Source organism: Mastigoproctus giganteus, chromosome 10 (genome assembly GCF_048544385.1).
Source record: "Mastigoproctus giganteus isolate SK-2022 chromosome 10, ASM4854438v1, whole genome shotgun sequence".
Taxonomy (NCBI): Eukaryota; Metazoa; Arthropoda; class Arachnida; order Uropygi; family Thelyphonidae; genus Mastigoproctus; species Mastigoproctus giganteus.
The window spans coordinates 206,439,335-206,463,229 of NC_143584.1; the positions used below are offsets into that span (position 1 = coordinate 206,439,335).

Sequence of the window (23,895 nt, forward strand, 5' to 3'; positions counted from 1 at the left end):
TGGCCTGACCATTGCCTTATACAAGGGAATAATCACCTCCTTATCCCTGCTAGAAAAATTCCTGTATATCATTGACAAGACACCATGAGCTACTCTTGCAGCCCGTCTGCACTGCTCAGAGAAATTCATATCTGCCTGCACAATTACCCCCAGGTCCTTTTCATTCTTTACCACTGTCAGTGTAGTACCACAGAGTTGATACATTACTCTGGGGTTGCTGTTTCCCATATGTAGTACTTTACATTTGTTAATGTTAAACTTCATTTGCCACCTCTCAGCCCATCTGCTCAACCTTTCCAGATTCTGTTGCAGCAGCATAGTGTCAGTAGTGTCCTTGACAACCCTGCCAACCTTCGTATCGTCTGCAAACTTGGACATTAAACTTGATATACCATCATCAATATCCTTTATAAATACAGAAAACAATAATGGACCCAACACTGAACCCTGAGGGACTCCACTGATAACATTAGTCCACGATGAGCAGTGTCCATTGATTACCGCTCTGTCTTCTCCCCCTCAACCACCCCTTTATCCATAGCAGCAATTTGCCTCCAATGCCATGCTTCTCCAATTTGTGCAGCAGTCTTCCATGTGCAACAGTATCAAAAGCCTTTCTAAGATCCAAATATATAATATCAAAGTTATTCCCTGCATCCAGTTCTTTTGTGACTGCATCATAGTATCCAATCAAATTGGTCAGGCAAGACTTCCCCTTAACAAAACCATGCTGTGTCCTAGCTATAACTGAAGTCTTGTCTAGATGATCCTGCAGTGCTTCTTTAACCAGTGCCTCCATTAATTTTCCTGGAACAGAAGTTAAACTCACAGGTCTATAATTACTTGTGTCAGCCTTTGATCCTCCTTTGTGAATTGGGGTCACATTTGCACATCTCCAGTCTATGGATACCTCCCCTGAGTCCAAGGAAGCTCTCATAATTATGGCTAAGGGTTTGTTTACTTCCTTTGCTGCCTCCTGTAATATAACTGGATAGATCCCATGCACCTCAGGTGCCTTTCTTGTGTTTATCTTCAACAATTTCTCCTCCACTTTACTTTCAGTTATTACAAGATTATCTAGAGTTGAATACACCTCTGGCATTCCCCTCGCTGAATAACTCCTCGTGTGAATGTTGATGCAAAATATTCATTTAGTTTGTTAGCTACCTGAGCAGGATCGTCAACAGTTGAACCATCGATATCAAGTGGACCAATCCGATTCATCCCCTTCCTTCTAGAGTTTACATAAGTAAAGAACTCTTTTTTTCTGTTTTTCTTTGCATCCTTTCCCAATCTTGTGAGAACCAGATCAGGTGGGAGAGGAAGAGTAGGTAGCATATTTCTGTAAGTTGCTATTCTTGAAGGTACTTTTTACAAAATATTTTTTATACTAGAAATAAGTTTTAATTTCACCAAAATTCTCCCAAATTGCCTCTGTGAACCTATTTAAGCCATGGGTTAAGTAATATGGATCAGATTTGGATAGATAACTTGTAATGCAGAAACGGCTTTTACTATATACGAAGTAATGTCACTAACAAAAATACACTCTTTTGCTATGGATCAATTCTGTCCATAATAACTGCAAAGAATCGTTACAAAATCTTGCTATTGTAGAGGAATCACCTTTTCAATCAAGTAAATTTGGATGCAGTGGTTCTGCATGTAATTTTTCATGTATAAAACATGCAGTATAACAGCCACACAGGTCTAGCATTTCATCGACAGACATCCAAATGTAGTTTTCTCTAATATCCTCACAAATTTCACAAATAATATTGCCATAAATAGTGTTAAGGTAATTCTTTCAATAGGTAGATTCATCTAGAATATTTTGATTTATATAACATTTTTTTTTTTTTTTGTTTTTTTCAAAAATTGCTTGAAGACTTCATTGTTTAACTAATTGAAAGGGAAATTGCTGCTTACCAGGGTGAGACATAAATCCTTTGAAAAATCACTTTTCTATTCTTTTGAAGTACATGGCTTGGTTAAAAGTGACTGCGCTTGGAATTTTTCTTTGCTTGGCTATAATGTGCAATGCTGTTTTCACACGTGGTTGATCTGTAATTTTTTCTTGCATGGAACATTCCTTTCACAAACAACACAGAACGCAATAATGCCATTCGTAGTAAAATCTTTTCTGTAATTGAAAGTCCTCAATTCTATATGTTTTGTGACAAATTTAATTTTTGGCATATTTAATGAAAATGTTTTATCTGATGTAATCAACAGCTTGAGAATGAATAGTAAAATAGAATTAAAACATTTTCCATGCCAATTTGAGAAGTTTTCCCATACTCAATGAAATATTATCCCATGCTAATTTAATTGCAATACAGTGACTTGTGTAGTTCTGAGATCAACATTTGAAAAAGTGATCTGGTTAAAGAATATGCAGTATTGCTTGTAATATTTGTCTTATGTGCACTAATGACTATGATGGCCATGATATGTATTTACATATGCACATATACAATTGCATATAATCCGAAGTCTAGTAATTGCCAACTTGCATACATTGATAGACACTGTCTGGTGCCAGTATCTGTCAATACAAAACCGATAGTAATATGGTAATTATCTTATTTATGCTTTACTTTTTTCTATACAAATTAATTGAACTTGCTTCTATTTTCTATTACCAGGTGAAGAATTTGAGAAGGATGATTCTTTTTGTGATAATATGCTGTCTGAATGTTCTCATTCACCTGTAAATAATTCTGTATCTGAGAATTTTTTGAAGAATGTACAGTTTACTTCTGGCAGTAGCCACTCATCGCTTCATGATTTGAAAATGCAAGGGTTTGATTCTGAAAGTTTCCAGACTAATGAAAAGCTGTCACCTGGCTTTGATGACAACAAATGGAGTGATCACCACAGTCCAACTCCCTCTTGTATCCATTCTCAACAAAATTTTCTTTATTCCCCAAGTGTATATAGTGACCCTATTCTAGAAACTTATAGAGAGAGGCCACTAAATAATGCAAAACAAACTTTGGTCTCTTCTGTAAACAGTATTTCTAGTATTCACAATAATTATCCTTCACAGAATGACACAAGGAAGAGCTTTAAAATGGATTCTGTTCTAGTATTAAAAGATGCTGAGAATTTGGAAAATTATAACTATAATGTGATTGAATCTGATGTGATGAAGCATAATAAAAAGCTGTCATCAGGAAATAAATTAAAACATAACAGCACTGAATTTATAGCATTAAGTGATAGATTTGATGAGTGCACTTTTCCTCTTAATGAAGAAAAACATTTGGAAGAAGGCATTGTTAATTCCTGTTTAAATTCTAATAGTTTACCAGAAGTTTGTAATACAAATACAAAATTATCTAAAAAAATACATAATTTTTTGTCTTCGCACTCTAATCAGAGAAAGAAGCCATCTGTTAGGCTGAGAAATACACCCAGAAGTATACCTAATTTAATTAGTAAGAAGTTTCAAGATGAAAGATTGGGCTCTCTTCCTTTTTGTGGTAACATAAAAGATGGAAGAAAGGAACAAATGCCGACAGAAATTTTACAGCAATGTATTGAAGTTTTGAACAAAGACAGAATTTTAAAACCAGAATCAAGCCATTTATGTGGGAATGCTTTAGTGCAACCTGCTAGTATTGAATGCAGTGCCAAGAACAAAGACTCAGGTGTAATTAATTTCAAAAGGCAGACAAGGCCTTTTGAAAGGCCTGTAGACTCGGATGAAAGATGTTTTCCCTCAAAACAGTGCACTTCTGTTCAAAACCAAGGATTTTTTAGGTGAGCCAGTTTTTTAATATTCATTTATACACAGCTATTTCTAGTGGAAAAAAGTGTCCAAGAGGGTAATTAAAATTAATTTGCAGAATGCTGTATTCTAAATATGCTTCCTAAATCTTTTCTAAATATGCTTTCTTTTCTTAACGTTTTATGCTTTCCTTATTTACAGTTGGACCTCTATATAATGAAATTGATCGTTTGCGTGAAAACAATTGTTAAAAAGAAATTTCATTATAAAGAAATATGACATTTTCAACAATAAAAAATACTAATTCAACATTCAGAAATATAGTAAAAGACGGGAAATAAATCAGAAATAAATAGGAATAAATATATTTTCTCACATTTTAAAACAATTCATTTATTAATACATATATATCAAGAAATGACTACTTATATGATGTGCACAATATATTAATACACTTAAGAATTATTTCTTAAAATATTTGGTTATATTTTGTTGGGTTTTACACTGGATTTTACTGTACATCATTCATAAAAATGTTTGCATTTGTTTAAATACCCAAAATACATTTTCTTCACACTTGAAGGCCTTTCATTCTTGGAAGGTTTAATATTGCCCTCATTACCTTCATTGCTCTCATTTTTGTCCAACTCATTGTCAATATTGTCACTAGTTCTTTGAATACTCTCCAAAATGTTGGAGTCACTCGGATATTCAGCTATTATGTCATTGTTATCAACTCCTAAAAATTTGTCAAGAAAAGTTTCCCCACTGATCAAACATCTCGCTTGGAGTTCTTCCCAAGATTTCTCAATGTTTTGTAGTAGTTCATCGCTGTTAATTGGTGTTTTAGCAAAACTTTCTTTTGCAAAACAATTCATAATCTTTGTTTCCGTCTAATCTTGACTCCACACTTTCACCAACTCTGATATGCACATCTGCAAATCTATAACAGAACCTATAGATTGGTTGGTTTCTATTCTCAGTATAATTTTTTTTCAGTATGCACCTTTGGTAGTGCATTTTCAAATTCTTAATAATGCCTTGATCCATTGGCTGCAGTTTTGAAGAGGTATTAGGAGGGAAGGAAAACAAGCTTCACACCTGTAAGTTTCGAAATTACTAAGTGAAGGTGGGCAGGGCAACTGTCAACAATCAACACGATTTTTCTGTTTTCTTTTGTCTTATTTCTATTGAAATTTAAAATCCACTGTTTAAAAATTTCACTCGTCATCCAAGATTTTTGTTGTGATTGTAGTGCAACTTTACTCCTTTGAAACATCAGGGTTGTTTACTTTTGCCCATTACCAAAAGCTTCGGTTTTTCATTACCAGCCATATTTGCACAAACCAAAACTGTAATTGTCTCCTTATTACTTTTACCACCTAAACATTTATCACTTTTAAAAGTCAGTGTCTTGTTCGGCAAACATTTAAAAAATAGACCTGTTTTATCAAAGTTGAATATGCTTTTGGGCTTGTAGTCCTCCATAATTTTTTTTCAAAACTCTTTCTTTTGAATGGGTACAGTCATTTTCTATTACAACTCCACTTTCACCAGAAATAACTTTTTCAGGTAAGCCATGGCACTTTTTAAATTTGTCCAGCCAATGAGAACTGACTTTATACCCAAGAAAAGATGCATACTCCATAGTCTTTCCTTTTATTAATGCCCCTGATATCGGCATGTTTTGGTCTTGAATCAACTTTGCCCACTTAAAAATGGGTTCGTCTACATCTTCACACAGGCATAATTTCACACACTTAAGACTGTCCCGTTTTCTCAAACAGTTTGAGAATCGAAACGTGGTTTTTCAAAATGGTTGACACTACTGGCAGGGATACCAAATTTTAAGGCGATTTTCTTTTCTTTTAACTCCCCCATCGACACTATTAAGTGCTTCCACTACACTCAAGATTTCCTCTTAAACATTGTAAGGTTACTTGCACAGCAGCTAAAACAAAACTGATTTAGGTACCACTTGTACCTACCTTGTAAACAGATGCAGGTGAAATTTAGTGAAAGTGTGGATGACTCATTTCTGCGAAACAACAGATGAATTTCGGGGATAAAGGAAAATTACTCTCTCCTAATTCTCTGATAGGGTGCTTACAGTAGAAAACAGGTTGACCAGAACCTTTGTCCATGTCAGGAATATGCCTTAATCTTTGCCATTGGCTGTGGACACAGATAGCAGTTGACCGGCGCGACTTCTTGGTACAGTAGAGGCTGTTGAATAGGTTTTACGGGCACTACTAAATTATGGACTGTTTTAGCTCTTAATTCGTGCTCTTCAGAATTAATCCTTTAGCTCTTAAATGCTGAAGGGATTAATTCTTAATCCTTTTAGCTCTTAATTCGTGCTTTCTACAGCATCAGCTCTATAGTCTAAAGACTAGGGGTGCGAACAGTGCGTACCCGGGTCTCTCGAAATCAGTTTGTTATATGGAAATTGTCTTCTTTATACGGAAACTATTTTCAATGTAATGACCAGGAGGAAATCAAAAAAGTTCACTAAATAGAAAATTTCACTATATAGAAGTTTGTTAAAGAGAGGTCTGAATGTATATACAGCGTATCTGTCACAGTGCACTAACTTACAATGAATGTTTAAAGTTATGTGCATATTTATTTCACACCTCTGCCATTGTGTGCATGAAAATTCAAAGTTACACACTGCCAATACAAGTACAGTATTGTCTTGTAGTTCTTTGTTTTCACTTACAATTTATACTTTGCCTCTGCTTGCCTCCTGTCTTTGTTGAATGACCAAGGAATTTAGATGTGAATACAATTTTAAACTAAACACTTGAAATGTTTTGAATTATTAGTCACTGAAATGGTCCATGCAGGGAGACAAATTTTAGGGGATGGAAGAACTGATTCAGGGTTTCATGTTTTCTAGAGCACCTGTGAAGCTATTTTTAAGTTTAAGATAATTTTTTGCTAATGCATAATAAAATTATTTGATATAAAATAATTATATACAGTGAAACTTCCCTTTAACGGACAGCCATGGGGAATGAAAATCTGTCCGTTAGAGAGAAGTGTCCGCTAACAAGAAGTCTGAGGGAGAAAAAAAAAGAGGAAGAAAGAAAAATCGTTAAACGTTTAATGTAAAATTAAATTAAAATATATACAGATTTTGAACAATATTTTTGTAAATAATATACAATTACATACACAAGAGATAAAGAAAAATCGTTAAACGTTTAATATAAAATTAAATTAAATTATATACAGATTTTGCACAATATTTTTGTAAATAATATACATACAATTGTGCTATGCATATTATGACTTTATCTTAAGAAAAATACATACAGTAATCACTTATTTTCTTCTGCACCTTCTTCCAGCTGATAATTTTGTTTTCAACATTTGTTTGGAGTGAAGAAACCATCTAAAGTCCTTCAGTATCTTCTTCAGCGGCAAAAAACATTTTTAAACGATTGATTTGTATGAGCGCTTCTTCTATTTTCATCGGTGGTTCGTCGTTAATATGTTCTTCGACAGAATGACCTCCTTCCATTTCTTCATCCTCATGAGGAACTTCTTGAAAAATATCAATGATAATGTCGTTGATATCTAGAGCACCATCTTCTGTAGTGAGGTTCGAGTCTATATCTTTGTAGCCAGGGTCACTTGTAGCTGAAGTATCGTACATTATCAATAGATGTTGAAGTTCTTGTTCTTCTTGGTGCTCCACATTGCTGTTCACAACTTCAATTTTTGCGTTTGAGAAGCCAGACTTTACAAAACAGTTCATGACAGTTTGTTTTCTAATTGCGTTTACTGAAGAGGAAATCTATTGAATCAGCATCTAGGATGCTGATTTTCTTTGCAAGGTCACTCGCACATGTTACATCGTTCATGTTTGCAATGAGATGTCTTAAAACACGTTTTCTGTAGTGAAGTTTAAATTTTTTTATTATCCCTTGATCCAAGTGCTTGATCCAAACACTCTGCAGATGTGTTTGGTGGCAGAAAAACGATTTGAATGTTGGACAATTCAATGTGTGGGTGAGATGCAACATTATCCATGAAAAGAATAATTTTTCTGTTTTGACGAATCATGTTTTGGTTAAAGTGACTTATCCATTCGCTCGTGATATCTCATGTCATCCACGCTTTTTTATTAGACTTCCAGTCAACATTCAAAAGATTCAACTTTATGCCCTTGAAACAACGAGGATTTTGTGGTTTTCCTGTAACAAGAGGTTGTTCAAAGTCTCCCAGCATATTTGTACACAATAGTACAGTCAAGCGTTCCTTAGAAATTTTTTCACCCTGGCACTTTTCGTTTTTTAGACTCATTGTTTTTTCAGGAAGAGCTTTAAGAAACAACCCTGTTTCATCACAGTTGTAAATATCCTTAGCTTCAAAATCACGACATAACTCTTCCAATTTGACAGTCCACTCTGTTACAACCCCAGTATCAACAGATCCACCTTCACCACTTACGGTTTTCCAAGAAATTTTATGTCGAGTTTTGAACTTGTCTAGCCATCCCACAGAAGCTTTGAACTCGTTTACTCCCATAGATTTCGCAACCTCCAAAGCCTTTTCCCTAATAATAGGCCCATTAATGGGAATTTTTTTAGCACGTGCGCGACAAAACCACTCATACGTAACATTGTCAATTTGAAGTCCAACAGTTTTCGGGAATGATTTTTGAACCTGATCATTTACGTGTTGCCAAAATTGTTTGAGTAGTTCATTTTTTTCCTTTAGGATGTTGCTTACCTCCGTCTTCCCGATTTTGAATTTTGCAGCGAGATTGCGAACACTATTTTTTTGCCAATCATACGCATTAATGAGTTCGACTTTATCTTTTAAAGTTAAATGTTTACGAGAAGACATTGTGCACTTCACACGACACTGAACAAAACTAAAAACTGAAACTCAAAAGACGAAAGGCCGACCAAATTCATCCCGCCCCCTGCACACACCGAATTCATCAGAAGTTTTACACGTGCCTTAAAAATTCTTGAAAAAGGGTTTACAACAGCGATGTAAACCTTGATAAAATTCAGAGAATCAGAAATAGAAAATAGATTGAGGCAATATGTGGAGGAAAAGTTCCTAGAAAAAGGGCCGTGAGCTCTCCTGCAGTCCGTTATGGGGAGATCAAATTAAGTGCTAATCTAAACGAAACAGTGCAGATTGCCTGTCCACGTCCGTTACAGAGAATGTCCGCTAGACAGAAGCTGCAAACACGTTAAAACCAATGGAGGTGAGTTGGGGAATTTGAAAATGTCCGTTGTAGAGAGATGTCCGTTAACGAGAGGTGTCCGTTAGGAGAAGTTTCACTGTATATATTATTTTATATAGAATTATTTATCAATGATTCACACTAGCTCTGTGTTAAAATTAAATTGTACAAGTAAAAACTATTTATATATAGCTGAAATCTGCCTCAATGTCATAAAATTAGTGCCATATTTATTTTCTTGTGCTTTTATAATATAAATCTTGTATTTTCAAGACAACTCATAATAATGTCCAGTTGTAACACTAAGGTAGATGAGCTATATGTAAGTAATTTTTACTTATTCGGTTTAATCAATGCATTTTTTAATTTTAATTCTTTGTGTTTCTATTTTTTGAAAACCTTGTTTTTTATTTTTGTTTAATACGTTTTAATTGATAGTACTGATGATATAAATCAAGAGTCATGGAAAAACTTACTAGATGGGACTTATTTTTTCAAAATGTTTTAGGTAATATGTGCAATGTTATGTTTCAGGTATGTTTGATTATGAAATAACATACCTCAGTGGAATCAGAATTGAGATTAAAACTTCCCCACAAACCAAAAAACCTACACTAAAATTTGGTACGGTGCCTGAAAACATCCAAAACATTATATATTTCTTGGAGAAGGGACTATGAAATCCGAATTGATCCTAAAACCTTCAGGAGGAAAAAAACATATGCTATGCTTTTAAGCATTTGTATATTATTTTTATTCAGATTTTTTTATTTTAATTGCAACTGGTGCAACACAACAATCAATGCATTTGTTTGATGGGAAAGATGACACAAGTTTTGTCATCTTACCAGTTCTCGCCAAAATAACTTATGCAGGTAATGGTGGCTCCATCTAGAATATACAGAAAGCACACTTAAGTGCGTGGATCAGTAGTTAGAATGGTATTTTTTTATGTCATTGGTGGTTATAACTTAATGATAATCTGAATTTGTACTACGAAATAGCTGAATGTTACCATCTTCTTATTAACCCTTACCTTCAAACTTAAGATTTCATTGAAAAGATAGGCGACTTTCCAACAGACTTTTTCTTCCCCTTAAAATTTCTCCAGGATTGCACTGTTTTCAAATAAGTAGCAGCCTCAAAAGAGGTATTTTGCTATTTATTCAAAATTTGATGCCATCCTGACAAATTTTGATGATATTATTATCTTTTATCAACACTTATGTAGTAGTAGTAGTAGTAGTAGTGGCACTTGATGCAAGAAAGCAAGTGTAGGAGCTTATGCAGCATCAGCCAAAAAAAAAAAAAAAAAAAAAATCACACCATACCCTCCAAATGCCTGTCCAGTTCCTCCTTAAATTTATTTAACCTATCAACTTCCACAACGACAGATGGAAGTTTGTTCCAGCAATTAACCACCCGCTGGCTAAAGGCAAATTTCCGCACATCTATTCTACATCTATCCTTTCTTAATTTGAACTTATGTCCCCGTAAGTTCGTATTCTGAACAAGTGGGAGGATCCCATCAGAATTCAGCGTGCTCAAACCATTCAAGGCCTTATAGACCTCAATCAGATCACCGCGCAGGTGCCTAGTCTCCAGCCACTGCAATTTGCAGAACTTAAGCCTCTCTTGGTAAGAGGATCCCTTCATTCCCCTCACCAATCGTGTTGCTCTTCTCTGTACACGCTCAAGCAAATCTACATCCTTCCTAAAATGAGGCCTCCAGACCTGTACGCAGTACTCAAGGCGTGGCCTGACCATTGCCTTATACAGAGGGACAATCACCTCCTTTTCCCTGCTAGCAAAATTCCTATATATCATTGACAAAACCCCATGACCTGCCCTAGCAGCCTGTCTACATTGCTCAGAAAACTTCATATCTGACTGAACAATTACTCCCAGGTCTTTTTCATTTTCTACCACCTTAAGTGTAGTACCACACAGTTGGTACGTTTCTCTGGGGTTACTTCTACCCATATGCAGTACTTTGCATTTGTCAAGGTTAAACTTCAGTTGCCACTTCTTAGCCCATCTGCCCAAATTATCTAGATCCTGTTGCAGTAGCACACTGCCATTACTGTCATTAACAACCCTGCCAACCTTCGTGTCATCTGCAAACTTCGACATTAAGCCTGATATACCTTCATCAATATCATTGATAAATATCCAAAACAACAGTGGACCCAACACCGAACCCTGTGGGACTCCACTAATAACATTAGTCCACGAAGAGCAGCACCCATTGATTACCACCCTCTGTCTTCTCCCACTTAACCATCCTTTTATCCATTGTAGCAGTGTTGTAAGTAGTGTTGATAAAATGAGAGGGTGGGTGGACACCAGTTTGTGTTCTTAGCCAAACATTTGAGAAATTGATTATACAGGATATGAAATGCAATGTGGTAAATGAAATTTATGCTTAATAGAAAAAAGTACCTAGAAAATTGTGCTTATAGAATATACACTCAGTGATCACTGAATTATGACCACCCCATACATAATGGGCTGTGCTGCATGGCTTTCAGTATAAAAAAAACTGAGCAGCTTCCTATGCTAGAGCATTGGTAATTTGCATCTGGTCATGCAAGTCAAAGTGATAAAGTAGCAGTTATAGGACATAGTAAACATATCCTGGAGTTTCAAAACAGCATGATTGTGGGAGCTTGTGCGTCAGGTGCTTCTATAACAGGAACAGCATGTCTTGTTGGTTGCTCACAGCCCACTGTTGTTAAGGTGTACAAAGAATGGTGTTGAATTATCAAACCACCTGCTGTTGACATAACTGTAAAGGATTATGCAAGTTGGATGTTTGTGGTAAGTAAAGGGTGTACCATGTATGGGCTCAATGGCAGGTCACTGTGTGACAATTGACATTGCAATACAATATGGAGAATGCAAGAAAATATCCCAACTGACAATGTGCTGCACTCTCAGCCATATGGGGTTCCACAGCAGGTGATCCAAGAGACACCTCCTTGCTGCTGATCATTGTCAAAAGCAAATCAGGTGTCAACTATATGTTGCTCTGATGTTGGAGCACTGAAAAGAAGTGTGCTGGTCTGATGAGTCTAAATATGGTGCAACACACTGGATTCCTTTGTGTGTAACATGTCAATGGACCCATGATGCATAGTGCCCACTATCCAGCAGGTGGTGGTAGTATTTGCTTAATGTAAGGATATGTTTTTCTGGTAAGGACTAGGACCTCTGATGCATATATAGACCTATGTTTCTCTGGCTAGATATACCCGCAGATCTTAGGAGACCATGTGCACCCTGCTATGTTGCACTCTTTTCTCAGACAGCAATAGAATCTTCCAAGACAATAATTTGCCATGTCATTGGGTTTGCACTGTGCACGAGTGGATCAAGGAACACAATGAAGATATCACCCATCTTAGCATTAGTAGCTGCATATAATGCAAGAAAGGAAGCTCATATTGCATCAGCCAAAAAAAAAAAAAAAAAAAAAATTCCACTTTACATTTCACCTATCCATTCCCTTCAATAATTTATCTAGGCCTTGAATTCATTTAAGCTATCTACTTCCAATAACAGATGAAAGTATGTTCCAGCAATCACTCGATGGCTAAAGGCAAACTTCCGAACATATATTTTGCAACCATCCTATCTCATGCTTTTGCACTAATAAAATCGAAATCCAACCAACTTGTTCCAGCAGTTGTTTCCTTCCTAAAAGGAGGCCTCCAGACATGTATGCAGCATTTGAGATGTAGCCTGACCATTTCCTTATGCAATGGGATAATCACCACCTTATCCCTGCTAGCAAAATTCCTGTATATCATTGATGAAACCCCATCAGCTGTCTTGGCAGCCTGTCTATACTACTCAGAGAACTTCATATCTTACTGCACAATACCCCCCTCCCCCAGGTCATTTCATTTTTCATTACCCTGAGTGAAGTACCACACAGTTGGCCCTGTTGCAGTAGCATACTGTCATTACTATCCTTGACCACCCTGCCAACCTTTTTTTATCAGCCTGGTCTGTACTTGTTAACAGGAAAGACTGCTTCTACAGGGATGGGATACACTTAAATAGAAAGGGTGCAAGAATATTTGCTGATGCTATCGAGGCAGTGTTAGGTGGGTCGGAAAACTGCTAGCTTAGGTGGGATACAAGGACTAATTGATTAACAGTAGCCACTGGCAGAGGTGAAAGTTATTCTTGCACTGCTTCTATTGGAATGAGCAGCAGCCTGGAAAACAAGATGCAGGGTATTTCAGAGACTGCTGGGAGTCATTGCAGTACAAGTAAACACATGGGTTGTGTTAGGGTAGCTAAGAATAGGAACAGGTGCATGTATAATTGCGTATACACCAATGCTAGGAGTGTGGTGAATAAATTTGATGAATTGAGGTATTGCTCAAAACATCAAAGGCAGATTGTTGGGATTATTATTATTATTATTATTATTATTAGCCATATGGTACAAGGAAGCCTGAGGCTTATGCTGCACCAGCCAAAAAAAAAAAATCCCGAGTTACCCCCCTGAGGAAGGGAGAGAGAGAGAGAGAGAGAGAGAGAGAGAGAGAGAGAGAGAGAGAGAGAGAGAGAGAGAGAGAGAGAGAGAGAGAGAGAGAGAGAGAGAGAGAGAGAGAGAGAAGTACAAAGGAATCACCAAGAAAGAGAAGAATGATGATATCCAGCTCAGGACCCTGGGTTTGCCAAGCCCATACTCACCAGATGTGAGCCCCCGGGGAATAGACTTGGTGCCACACAGATATAAGGAATGCAGAACTGGAATTTGGGGAGTACAATGTGTACAGGAAGGATAGGAAAGGAGGAGGGGTTATGCTATTAGTTAAGAAACACATAAAATCCTAGGAAGTGAAGCCAGTCGACATCGCTGGACAGTGCAGTGTAGAGTCAATTTGGTGTGACATAAGCATTGGGAGATCAAAATTGAGAGTAGGAGTGTGTTATAGGCCTAATGACTCTGATGAGTATAATAAGAAACTGTACAGGGAAATAGAGTGGGCCAGTAAATCAGAGTGTCTTATAATGGGGAATTTTCATTTCCCAGATATTGACTGGAATTTGTGGATTGGTCACTCACACACTAGCAAAGCTTTTGTGGATTTATTGGATGATTGTTTTCTACATCAGCATATTTGGGAGGTAACTAGAGGGAGTAATAATCTTGATCTGATTATCAGTAGTGATTCTTCATGCATTAAGAATCTGCAGATAAAGGAACCACTAGGTGGCAGTGATCACAGTGTGGTGAAGTGGGATTTACTCAGAGGAAACTACCATCAGGGGTAAAGGGAAGGGTTTTTGCTTTCATAAAGGCAACTATGGCGGTCTGAGACAGTATTTAAATTCTATAAGGTGGGACCAACTGATGATATTACCAACAGCAAATTCAAAATGGGAAGCATTCAAAGAATTTATCTTCGAAGCTATTAGGCTTTACATACCAACTAAGAAATATTGTTCAAGGTTAATGGGTGACATGGAATCCTATGACAGATATAAGCTGGTCTGTAACCAAGCCACAAAGGAGATTAGGCAGGCAAAGGCAGATTATGAGAAATCTTTGGCAAAGTATGCAAAGAAAAACAACAGAGTTCTTTATGTATGTAAACTCTAGAGGGAAAGGGATGAATCAGATTGGTCCACTGGATATTGGTGGTTCAACTGATGATGATCCTGCTCAGGTGGCTACAAACTAAATGAATATTTTGCATCTACATTCACATATGAGGAGTTATTCAGGGAGGGGAATGCCAGAGGTGAGTTAAACTCTGGCAGTGAGCTAGATGATTTTGTAACAACTGAGAGGAAAGTGGAGGAGAAATTGTTGAAGATAAACATAAAAAAGGCACATGGGTAAATAGGATCTATCCAGTTATATTAAAGGAGGCAGCAAAGGAAGTAGGCAAACCCTTAGCCATAATTATGAGGGCTTCTTTGGACTCAGGGGAGGTACACATGGACTGGAGATGTGCAAATGTCACCCCAATTCACAAAGGAGGATCAAAGGGCGACACAAGTAATTATAGACCTGTTAGTTTAACTTCTGTTCCAGGTAAATTAATGGAGGCACTGGTTAAAGAAGCACTGCAGGATCATCTAGAAAGACTTCAGTTATAGCTTCAACACAGCATGGTTTTGTTAAGGGAAAGTCTTGCCTGACCAATCTTTCTATGTGCATTTTGGCTATCTATGCTGGAAGAATATACTGCAATATCTGAAAGAGTTTTGGATACTGCTAGTCTTCTCAACTTCCTATGTAAAATATGTTTTCAGCTGTGAAAACACTAAAGTGAAAAAGTCTCACAAAACTGCAAGATATGGAAGAAGATCACATCTGCCTGTCTGCTGTCAGGGCCTATGATTCAATATTTGATTTGTAGTCTGGCCCTAGTGCACAGTTCCTGCAGCAACTGTGTCATTGAAAATCCAGTAAATCCAGCTTTGCCACTGCTGATCCATTGTTATTACCAAGAGTAACAAGTCTCCCATTAATGTTATAATATTTGTATCATATTCTTGTAACTTTAAATTTATAGTCATTATTTCTTTAAATAAATTAAAAAAAAAAAAATGATCAGATGAATTTTTGTATTCATACAGATACTGTATTTAACTTGCATGAAAAAAGGTTCAATAAATATGAGAATTATTGTAATCAACATTCAATACATAGGAGGAGATTGCTGTATGAAGGCTGGATGAGATTGTGTTATCCTGCCTTCATGCTTAATGTGCTGCAAAAGAAAATAGGTTGGGAACCACTGTATTACATTGTTTTAAATAATAATTTAACTATTTTTTTCTCTGATATATAAAAAAAATAGTTACTTCATTTTGTAGTAGTTTTATTTTAGATTAAATGAAGGAAGTAAAAATGCAGCTTTTGATTTTTAAGTCTATGAATTTTACCATCTCTATTAAAATTTAAGTTTGTTAACAGAATTTTTGTTTGCATTAGGGAAAACATTCATAATGGAAATTCTGCAAATCAATGTATGGAACCCAGAGATCCAAAACCTGCAACAAACAAGATAGGAGATGAAATGAAGCAATTAGAACGTAAACAGAAAGGTAGTGATGTTAAAGCAGAGTCGTCCTCCAAAGCTATTCAGTCAGTGGAATTAAAAGCAAATAAACTTTTTGTAAGTGACAAAATGACATTTTATTTTCTTTAAATTCATTTGAAATAAATTAATTTCAGCTTAAATAAATATAATATTAAATTAGATAAATAAAAGAACATCTTTTGTAATTTTCTTACCACTAGTTTTAATGTTATAGTCAGGAAATTTATTGATGTCTTTCTAATTTATCTTCTGTTGATTTCAAGCTTAACCGTTTCTTGAGTCCCAAACTTGAAAGGGCTCATAGACAGGCAACATGCTGCGTGAAATCAGCAAAAGGACATCCATATCAGAAAAGATTTTAATTGTGGGGGCTAAAGAGCTCAGAAACTAGATACTTTCGAGGAGATTTGATTAAGGTATACGTATAAGGCTCTGAGAGGTAAAAGCAAAACTAATGAAGGTGGAATATTCACTGTTATGAATGATTCCAGAAATAGGGTCCATAATTCAAATTAAAGAGGAAGAGGTTTTGACCATATTGTAGGAAGTTCTCTTTTAGCCAGTGTGTTGTTAATTACTGGAATAAGTTACCTTCGTGGGTGGTTGAGGCCAACTGCTTGGGGAAGTTCAAAGTTCAAGCCCTTGCATCATATGGCTAATACTACTATTACCACTTTCATGAGTGAGTTTGCTGAAGTGGGTAGCCCATGTAGTGAATTTCTGGTTGCAGTGGGCTCTGTGGAGTGAATTTTTTTTTCATGGAATTTTAAAATTTTGTAGATCAAAATGCTTTAAAAGATTAGTTTGTTCTTATTCTGATTTGGTATTATCTAATATTACATTAAAATTATTTTCAAAAATCTTTAAAAAATAAAACTTGTTATTTATTTATTTATTTTTTTATGCAATAATACCCTCCACTTCTAGTTAAATATCACTTGGTTTGATTTTATCAACTTGTAAATCTCAATTCCAGAAAAATCTTTTGAGTTTGGCTTTTGCAAGACCAAATTTTATAACCAAGGTCAACAGGCATGATCACCTCCTTTGGTTTTTAAACCTATTTTCTTGCTGCCATTTATTATAAACTGTCCAGGTAGTTGAAAGCCAGATAAGAAATTGTGGAGCATATAAAAATTTTCAAAAGATTTGTACAAGAGCAGACACATTGTTTGAAGTGACCCTAAAAATGTAGATCTATGTATATATACCTCCTTCCCTCCCAGAGCTCAGACATTATAAATGTAGATCTATAGACATACTCCTGAAAGGGTTGAATAATATACTTAATCATCTAGCAGGCACACAAAAAAAAAAAAGTCATGCCAATAGTTGGTGTGTGTTGTGCACCATTTAGTATTTTTGGGTTGAAGAAAGAAGTAGTTTAAGATATTGCATGTTATAATTTTATTCTTTATTCTGAAATTATATTGGATAATAAGAACACAATAATGAACCAATGTATACTCCCCACCATGACTTGTGGAAGTGAAACATGGGCACTAACCAAAAGAATGGAAGAGAATCTGAAAACTACACAGCGAAGAATGGAGCGAATTATATTAGGAATCAGACTGTTCGATAAGAAGAGAAACACATGAATTAGGCAGCAAATGCAAGTAAAGGGCATTCTTTCAAAACTAAAGAACTAAAATTGACTTGGGCAGGACATATAGTTCGAAGACATGATGACAGATGGACTAAGAAAATAACAGAATGGTACCCAAGAGGAGCTAAAAGAAAATCTGGAAGACAACAATGGAGATGGACAGATGAAATTCAAGAGTTCATGGGCAGTAAATGGATGGCCATTGCACAAAACAGAAGGAACTGGAAAGTTACTGGAGAGGCCATCATTCTGCAGTGGATTGAAAAAATGGCTAATGATGACCAGGAATTGCCATTAGCTCTGCCTTACCTTCAATATATGAGACACTGATTATCATCCTCCACCCTTCTTTTGCTTCATCCTGCTGTGACTTATATGTGCAACGTGATCAGTTTAAATTACTGGTATTAGTAATCATTTGATTGACCCTATCCTTGACTTGGGAATCAGTAATTCCTTCTACAAATCAGCAAGTGGAGAGATAAAAGCATCTCTTAGCAGCTCATGTAGGCGCCTCCGTAGCCAGGTGGGAAGGAGCAGCAGTGTGTAGCACACGTTTCTTGATTAGACCGGGGTTCGAATCCGTCACCACCAAATACAGAGGATGCGGAAAGGTCAGGGAATGACCACTGCATATCCCGGAGCAATATGGCCTTAGTTGCTAATGCTCTTAAAAACCAAATAACAATAACAGTAGCTCGTGTTTTTGTGTTTTATGCAGTATAATTTTAATTCTCTATAAATTTGTCATCCTAATGAAATGGGTACAAAGCAGAAGAGATTTTTGTACACCGATAGTTTAAAATTGAAGGTGTTAATTTATAGCAAAAAAAATGTAAACAGGTGTGAAATACATTTTGGTCTCCTCCAACTCAGAAAATACACCATTACTTGTGAATTTGTTTCCAAATATATGCAATGAAATATTTTTTCCAAAATTCTCTTTCTAAAAATCTGGCTGCATCTTATCATCTAGCAAATATGGGAAATTTTTTGTTGAAATGCTACAGCATGCCTGTTAGAGGATTAGCAAATTCTCGTATATTATAAAATTTCCACGTATGGAATTGTAAGAAGTATTATAAGGCAAAATCATATTTGAAATTTCAATCTGTATAAGATTTCACTGATATTATGAACCTTTATTATTCATTTATTCTGAATATCAGCTTGTTTTTCAAGTGATTTGCTCCTCATCAAAATTACTAAAATTATAGCAATCATAATAAGGAGGAGCAAACATTATTTGCCATTTTTGATTAGGCCAGATGTTTACAGTTTGAATTCTTTTCCCTATTTCCAGTATTGCTCCTTCCCTCCTCAGCCATGAAATTCATAATAAGTGTTATCTGCAGCTCCAAATTGGTATGACATTCATTACCAGTAACACATAATGAATCAAAATTGTGTTCAAATTTGTCGTGTGCACTAGTAATGCCATGTACTTACTTGATTATTAAAAATAAGATATTTTATTAACAAGTATTCCATTTTATAAAATTTTACATTTCAACCCCCAGTTTTATTGAATTCTGTTTGAATTCATTTCCATAAATCTGTTTTTTGTTGTGGGTACGTCCATTAGTTCATGTATTCATTTATGTCTTATTTCATTTTTTGCTCTAGAATTTTCATTGGTTGGCTGTAGTTTTTTGTAAACAGTAGCACATTTTATTTCCACATATGACTTGTGAATATTTTGTCCATTGTGATAATCCTCTTTTAGACCCCATTTTGTTAGAGGATTGTTACTATCATCTCTTTACCCTTAGTATTTTCTACCTTTTACTTGACCACAGAAACTAAATGCTAAGTACCATTTATACTAGTAACGTTTAATATTTAACACTCAGTCATTGGCTGAAGGACTATAAATATTGTGGCATAGTTAGTCACAAAGATAAGTTTTATTTCAAAGATGAACTATACTTTTGCAAACATTTTTTTTTTTTTTTTTTTTTTTGTGTAAATAATGAACTCTTATGTGCTGCTATGCAATTTAAAAAATCTTTATATGATTTATGCATCCTACAGCAAGATGTGTATTATGTTTGAGTGCATTGTTTTGTTATAGTTGTACCATCTTTTATTTTTTTATGATTTTTTTTTTACTTTTAAAATTCACTTCCCTACTGCCAATACATGTGCATAAATAACAAATATTAACAATACAGTCAGTCTTAATTATCACCATACTATATTTATTTTGCATAGTTCATGTAAGTCTTTGCCAAAGATGTCACTGGCAAAGAAAAGTAGCAAAACTTCTTTAGCTAAGTAAACACTAGAAGGAAAGGGATGAATCAAATTGGTCCATTAGGCATGAATGATATGACTATTGATGATAGTGTTCAGATTGCTGACAAACTGAATAGATATTTTGCATCTACATTCACGTATGAAAATTTTTTTAGAGATGAGATGCCAAAATTGCATTAAATGCTAACAGAGAGATAATTGATTTTGCGATAACCGAGAGCAAAGTGGAATGGAAATTGTTGAAACTAAAGGTAAATAAGGCAGCTGGGGCAGATGGGATCTATCCAGTTATTTTAAGAGAGGAAGCAAGAGTTAAGCATACTTTTAGCCATAATTATAAGAGCATTCTTGGATTCTGGAGAGTTTCCTTTGGACTGGAGATGCATGAATGTGTTCCCAATTTGCAAAGAGGGATCAAAGAGTTAAGTAATTACAGGCCTGTAAGCCTGACTTCTGCTCCAGGGAGTATAATGGAGTCACTACTTAAAGAAATAATGCAGGACCATCTAGACAGAAATGCAGTTATATGGTGTCATAGCATGGATTTGTTAAGCGGAAATCTTGTCTGACTAATCTGATTAGATACTATAACACAGTAACAGTGGAACTGGATTCAAAAAAATTATTTTGACATCATATACTTTCAGAAAAACTCCATACTGTTTCACATAAAAGAATGTACAGAATTGGAGCAGTGAGGCATTAGGTGCAAGTTACTACTATGGATAAAGGGTTGGTTGAATTGCGGAGTAGTTATCAGTGGGTACTGCTGTTCTTGAACTACTGTTGTTAGTGAAGTCTCCCAGGGGGTTCAGTGCTGATTCCATTGTTGTTTTTAATATTTATTGATGATATTGACAAAGGCATATTAGGCTTAATGTTTAAGTTTACATATGATACAAAAGTTGGCAGGGTGTTTAATGATAGTAATCAGGGTATTCTGTTGCAACAAGATTTAGGAAAAATTGGGCAGATAGGTTGAGAAGTGGCAATTGAAGTGGTAATTAAGCTTAACATTGACAAATACAAGGTACTGCATATAGATAGTTGTAATCCCAGAATAACATACTAATTGTGTGGTACCACACATAGTAGTGGAGAATGAAAAAAAAAACTGGGGATATTTGTGTAGTGCAGACATGCTGATTGGACAGCTTATGGGGTTTTTTCATGATATTCAGGAATTTTGCCAGCAAGATTAAGAAGGTAATTATCCTCTTGTATAAGGCAGTGGTCAGGCCATGTCTGAAGTACTGCACACAGGTTTGAAAGTCTCATTGTAGGAAGGATGTGAATCTCTTGTAACTGGTGCAGAGAAGAGCAATGAGATTAGTTAGGGGAACAAAAGGATAGTCTTACCAAGAAAGGCTTTAGTTCTGCAAATTGCAGTACCTAGAATCTAGGTACCTGCAAGATCTGATTAAGGTGTTAAAGGCTTTGATGGTTGAGTAAACTAAATGTTGAAGGTCTGTTTATTCACTCTTTCTCAAACAACACACACATAAGAGAGCACAATTTTCAACGAAGGAAGAATGGTTGCAGGACAGATATGTGGAAATTTTTTTTCCAGCCAGCTGGTAGTTGATCGTTGGAACAAACTTCCATCTGGCGTTGTAATGGTGGGTAGTTTTAATAAATTTAAGAAAGAATTAGATAAAAGGGATGAACAGATAAGGTAGGTAGTGGGGTTTTTATTATTATTTTTTTATATGGTGTTTGAACTTGCTTCCTTGTATCAATTGCCACTACTAATACTTGAATTATTAAGGAAATGCCAAATACTATGTTGTTTCTTGTAAAATAAGTTCAGCACAGTCCAGAAAAATTAGTACATTTACTATAATTGATTGGCTGTTGTGCCACAGCTTTTGACTAATGGAAATAATGTCTGAAGTCACTAGTGTCTGCTAAAGAAATGACTGTTGAAGCTTGTGCTGAAGATAATTCTAAAACAGTAGATAAGAGTTTAGGAAATTTAAAGAGGAATTGGGCAAGTGGTTTGTTGGTTGATAGGCCATTGGAGGGTGAAATTTAACCTGCAGATGCACCTTACATCATGTAAACAATTTTTTATATTAATATTTCCCTAAAATTTGCATAGCTGCCTACTTCGACAAGATTAGATGCAACAATTTTTCCAATAAATTCACCTTTGTGCAGAAGATTTTGCCTTTAATTACATGTCCTAGTTTGTGCCGCCAGTGAAAAAAACAGATAAATATATTTCAAAAAAATATATCTGTGTTCTTTCACACTGTAACTTTTTTGAAATGTTATATTTATATTTTTGATATGTCATATGCTCTATACCATGAACAGCAATTTTTATAATGACTTCAATGTTATTTATTATCAAGATAAGAATGAGGAGCAGAGGATCAAATAAAATGTTACAATGAGGCAGGAGTGAAAGTGGTTGCATGAATGAAAAATCGAAATAAAGGAATATAGGGTTTCAAAAAGTTAAGAATAATAAATAAATAATAACTAGGATATGCTGTGTCCTTGTCATTTTATAATGGTTATATGCTAGCAATATCCAAGAAATGATAAAATAAGGCTGTTTAATTTATTCTTTACTTTCAGCCTGTTTCTGATGAGTTAAAAGTGAATGGCAAGTCATACATTATTATTGATGTTTTAGGAAAAGGTGGATCAAGTAAAGTAAGTATAGTATATTTCTTTTTTTTTTAACCTATAGTACTTTTCTAATCTTTGTATAATGCATGGGTTGTTGAGAAGATGAAAGAAGATACTTGTTGACATTAGGCTTGAACTTCTGTAGATTGTAATTTTCAGGAAATACTTATGAAGGAAAGTTTTTCCAGAAAACAGAAGTTCAATGAATAAATGAGGAAGAAGGTTGAAGCTCATTCAGATGACATTTATGCCAGACACAAACAAAAACCTTTTTGAAATGTCAGAGTTACTTCTTGAGTTTCACCAAACGTTTCCACCAAATTTGTCCATAGATGGGTAACATAAGCTAGAATATCACTAGTAGATTGACACTGACAGAATCCATACTGGCGATCATTGATTAGTTGGAAGTTTTCTGGATAGTGTAAGAGTCGGTGGTTAATTGATTTCTCCATTACTTTAGAAAGAGTAGAAGTAAGTGCAATGGGACCATAAATGGATGGGAGGGATTTGTCAACCTTTTTAGGAACTAGCTGGATATGAGCAAATTTCCATGCAGAAGGCAAAACATCTTTGGTATAAGAAAGTGAAAAAAGGCAACACAGAAAAGGAGCAAGTTCAGGAGTACACAGATTTTGAGAACAAGTGGACTTGGAGCTTTCTTGGCATCAAGATTGTTCAAAATCCTTCTGACATCCTTTCAACATCCTTTTGACAGAAGACCACAGTAGGCATTGAATTCAGTGTACTGGGAATGGTGGAAGGTGGTTTACCAAGATCATCAATACACAAGTTGGAAGAAAAATAGGATGCTAACAGGTCAGATTTATCTTTGGCTGAAGTGGCAATAGAACTATTTGGTTTCGACAGAGGTAGGAACAGAGATTAGCAAGAGTTGTGGCTAAAAGCTCTGGCAAGATACCAGAATATTCATCTACCATTTGGAGAAGAAGCAAGTTTTCTACTCTTAGCCTGTTCAAAATCTAGTTTGCACTGATTAATAACTGCTTTTACAATTGTTGTGAGCTGTAGTGTAGGCAGAAAATGAACTTAGATTTGGAAAGAAGTGAATTACAATATGCAACATTATTCTCTTGAATAGCCTTTGCACATTTATTGGAAAACTGAGGTTTAGATAAAGGACCAGATTTTAAGGTGGAGTGTGGAATAAAGGATTCCATCCCTAAAAGAATAATTTCACTGATATGATCTGAGCAGATGTTGACATCAGAAGATTTGAAACAGAACTCCAACGAAGGAAAAGAAGAAAACAAATCTCTCGGATCATCCCATTTTGCATTCTTGTAATGCCAGACAACACAAGGTTGAGAATGGCCACAAGAGAAAGGTTCCTCTGGAGAAG

The 23,895-nt window shown here is 35.5% G+C and overlaps 2 protein-coding genes across 3 annotated transcripts in view; both read left to right on the plus strand.

The window, feature by feature from the left end:
- Positions 1-3,405, plus strand: part of LOC150079810 (uncharacterized) — a 66,656-nt gene extending 63,251 nt beyond the window's left edge. Inside the window, exons 5-6 of the mRNA XM_090383240.1 lie at positions 2,649-3,278; positions 3,386-3,405. Coding sequence (XP_090239366.1) covers positions 2,649-3,278; positions 3,386-3,405 — 650 coding nt within the window. The remainder of the gene's footprint in view (positions 1-2,648; positions 3,279-3,385) is intronic.
- Positions 3,326-23,895, plus strand: part of Mps1 (dual specificity protein kinase monopolar spindle 1) — a 72,127-nt gene continuing 51,557 nt past the window's right edge. For both annotated transcript variants that reach the window (XM_090383491.1, XM_090383492.1), the window contains exons 1-3: positions 3,326-3,768; positions 15,916-16,099; positions 22,479-22,556. In XM_090383491.1, the coding sequence (XP_090239617.1) occupies positions 3,518-3,768; positions 15,916-16,099; positions 22,479-22,556 (513 nt within the window). In that variant the 5' untranslated portion in view covers positions 3,326-3,517. The remainder of the gene's footprint in view (positions 3,769-15,915; positions 16,100-22,478; positions 22,557-23,895) is intronic.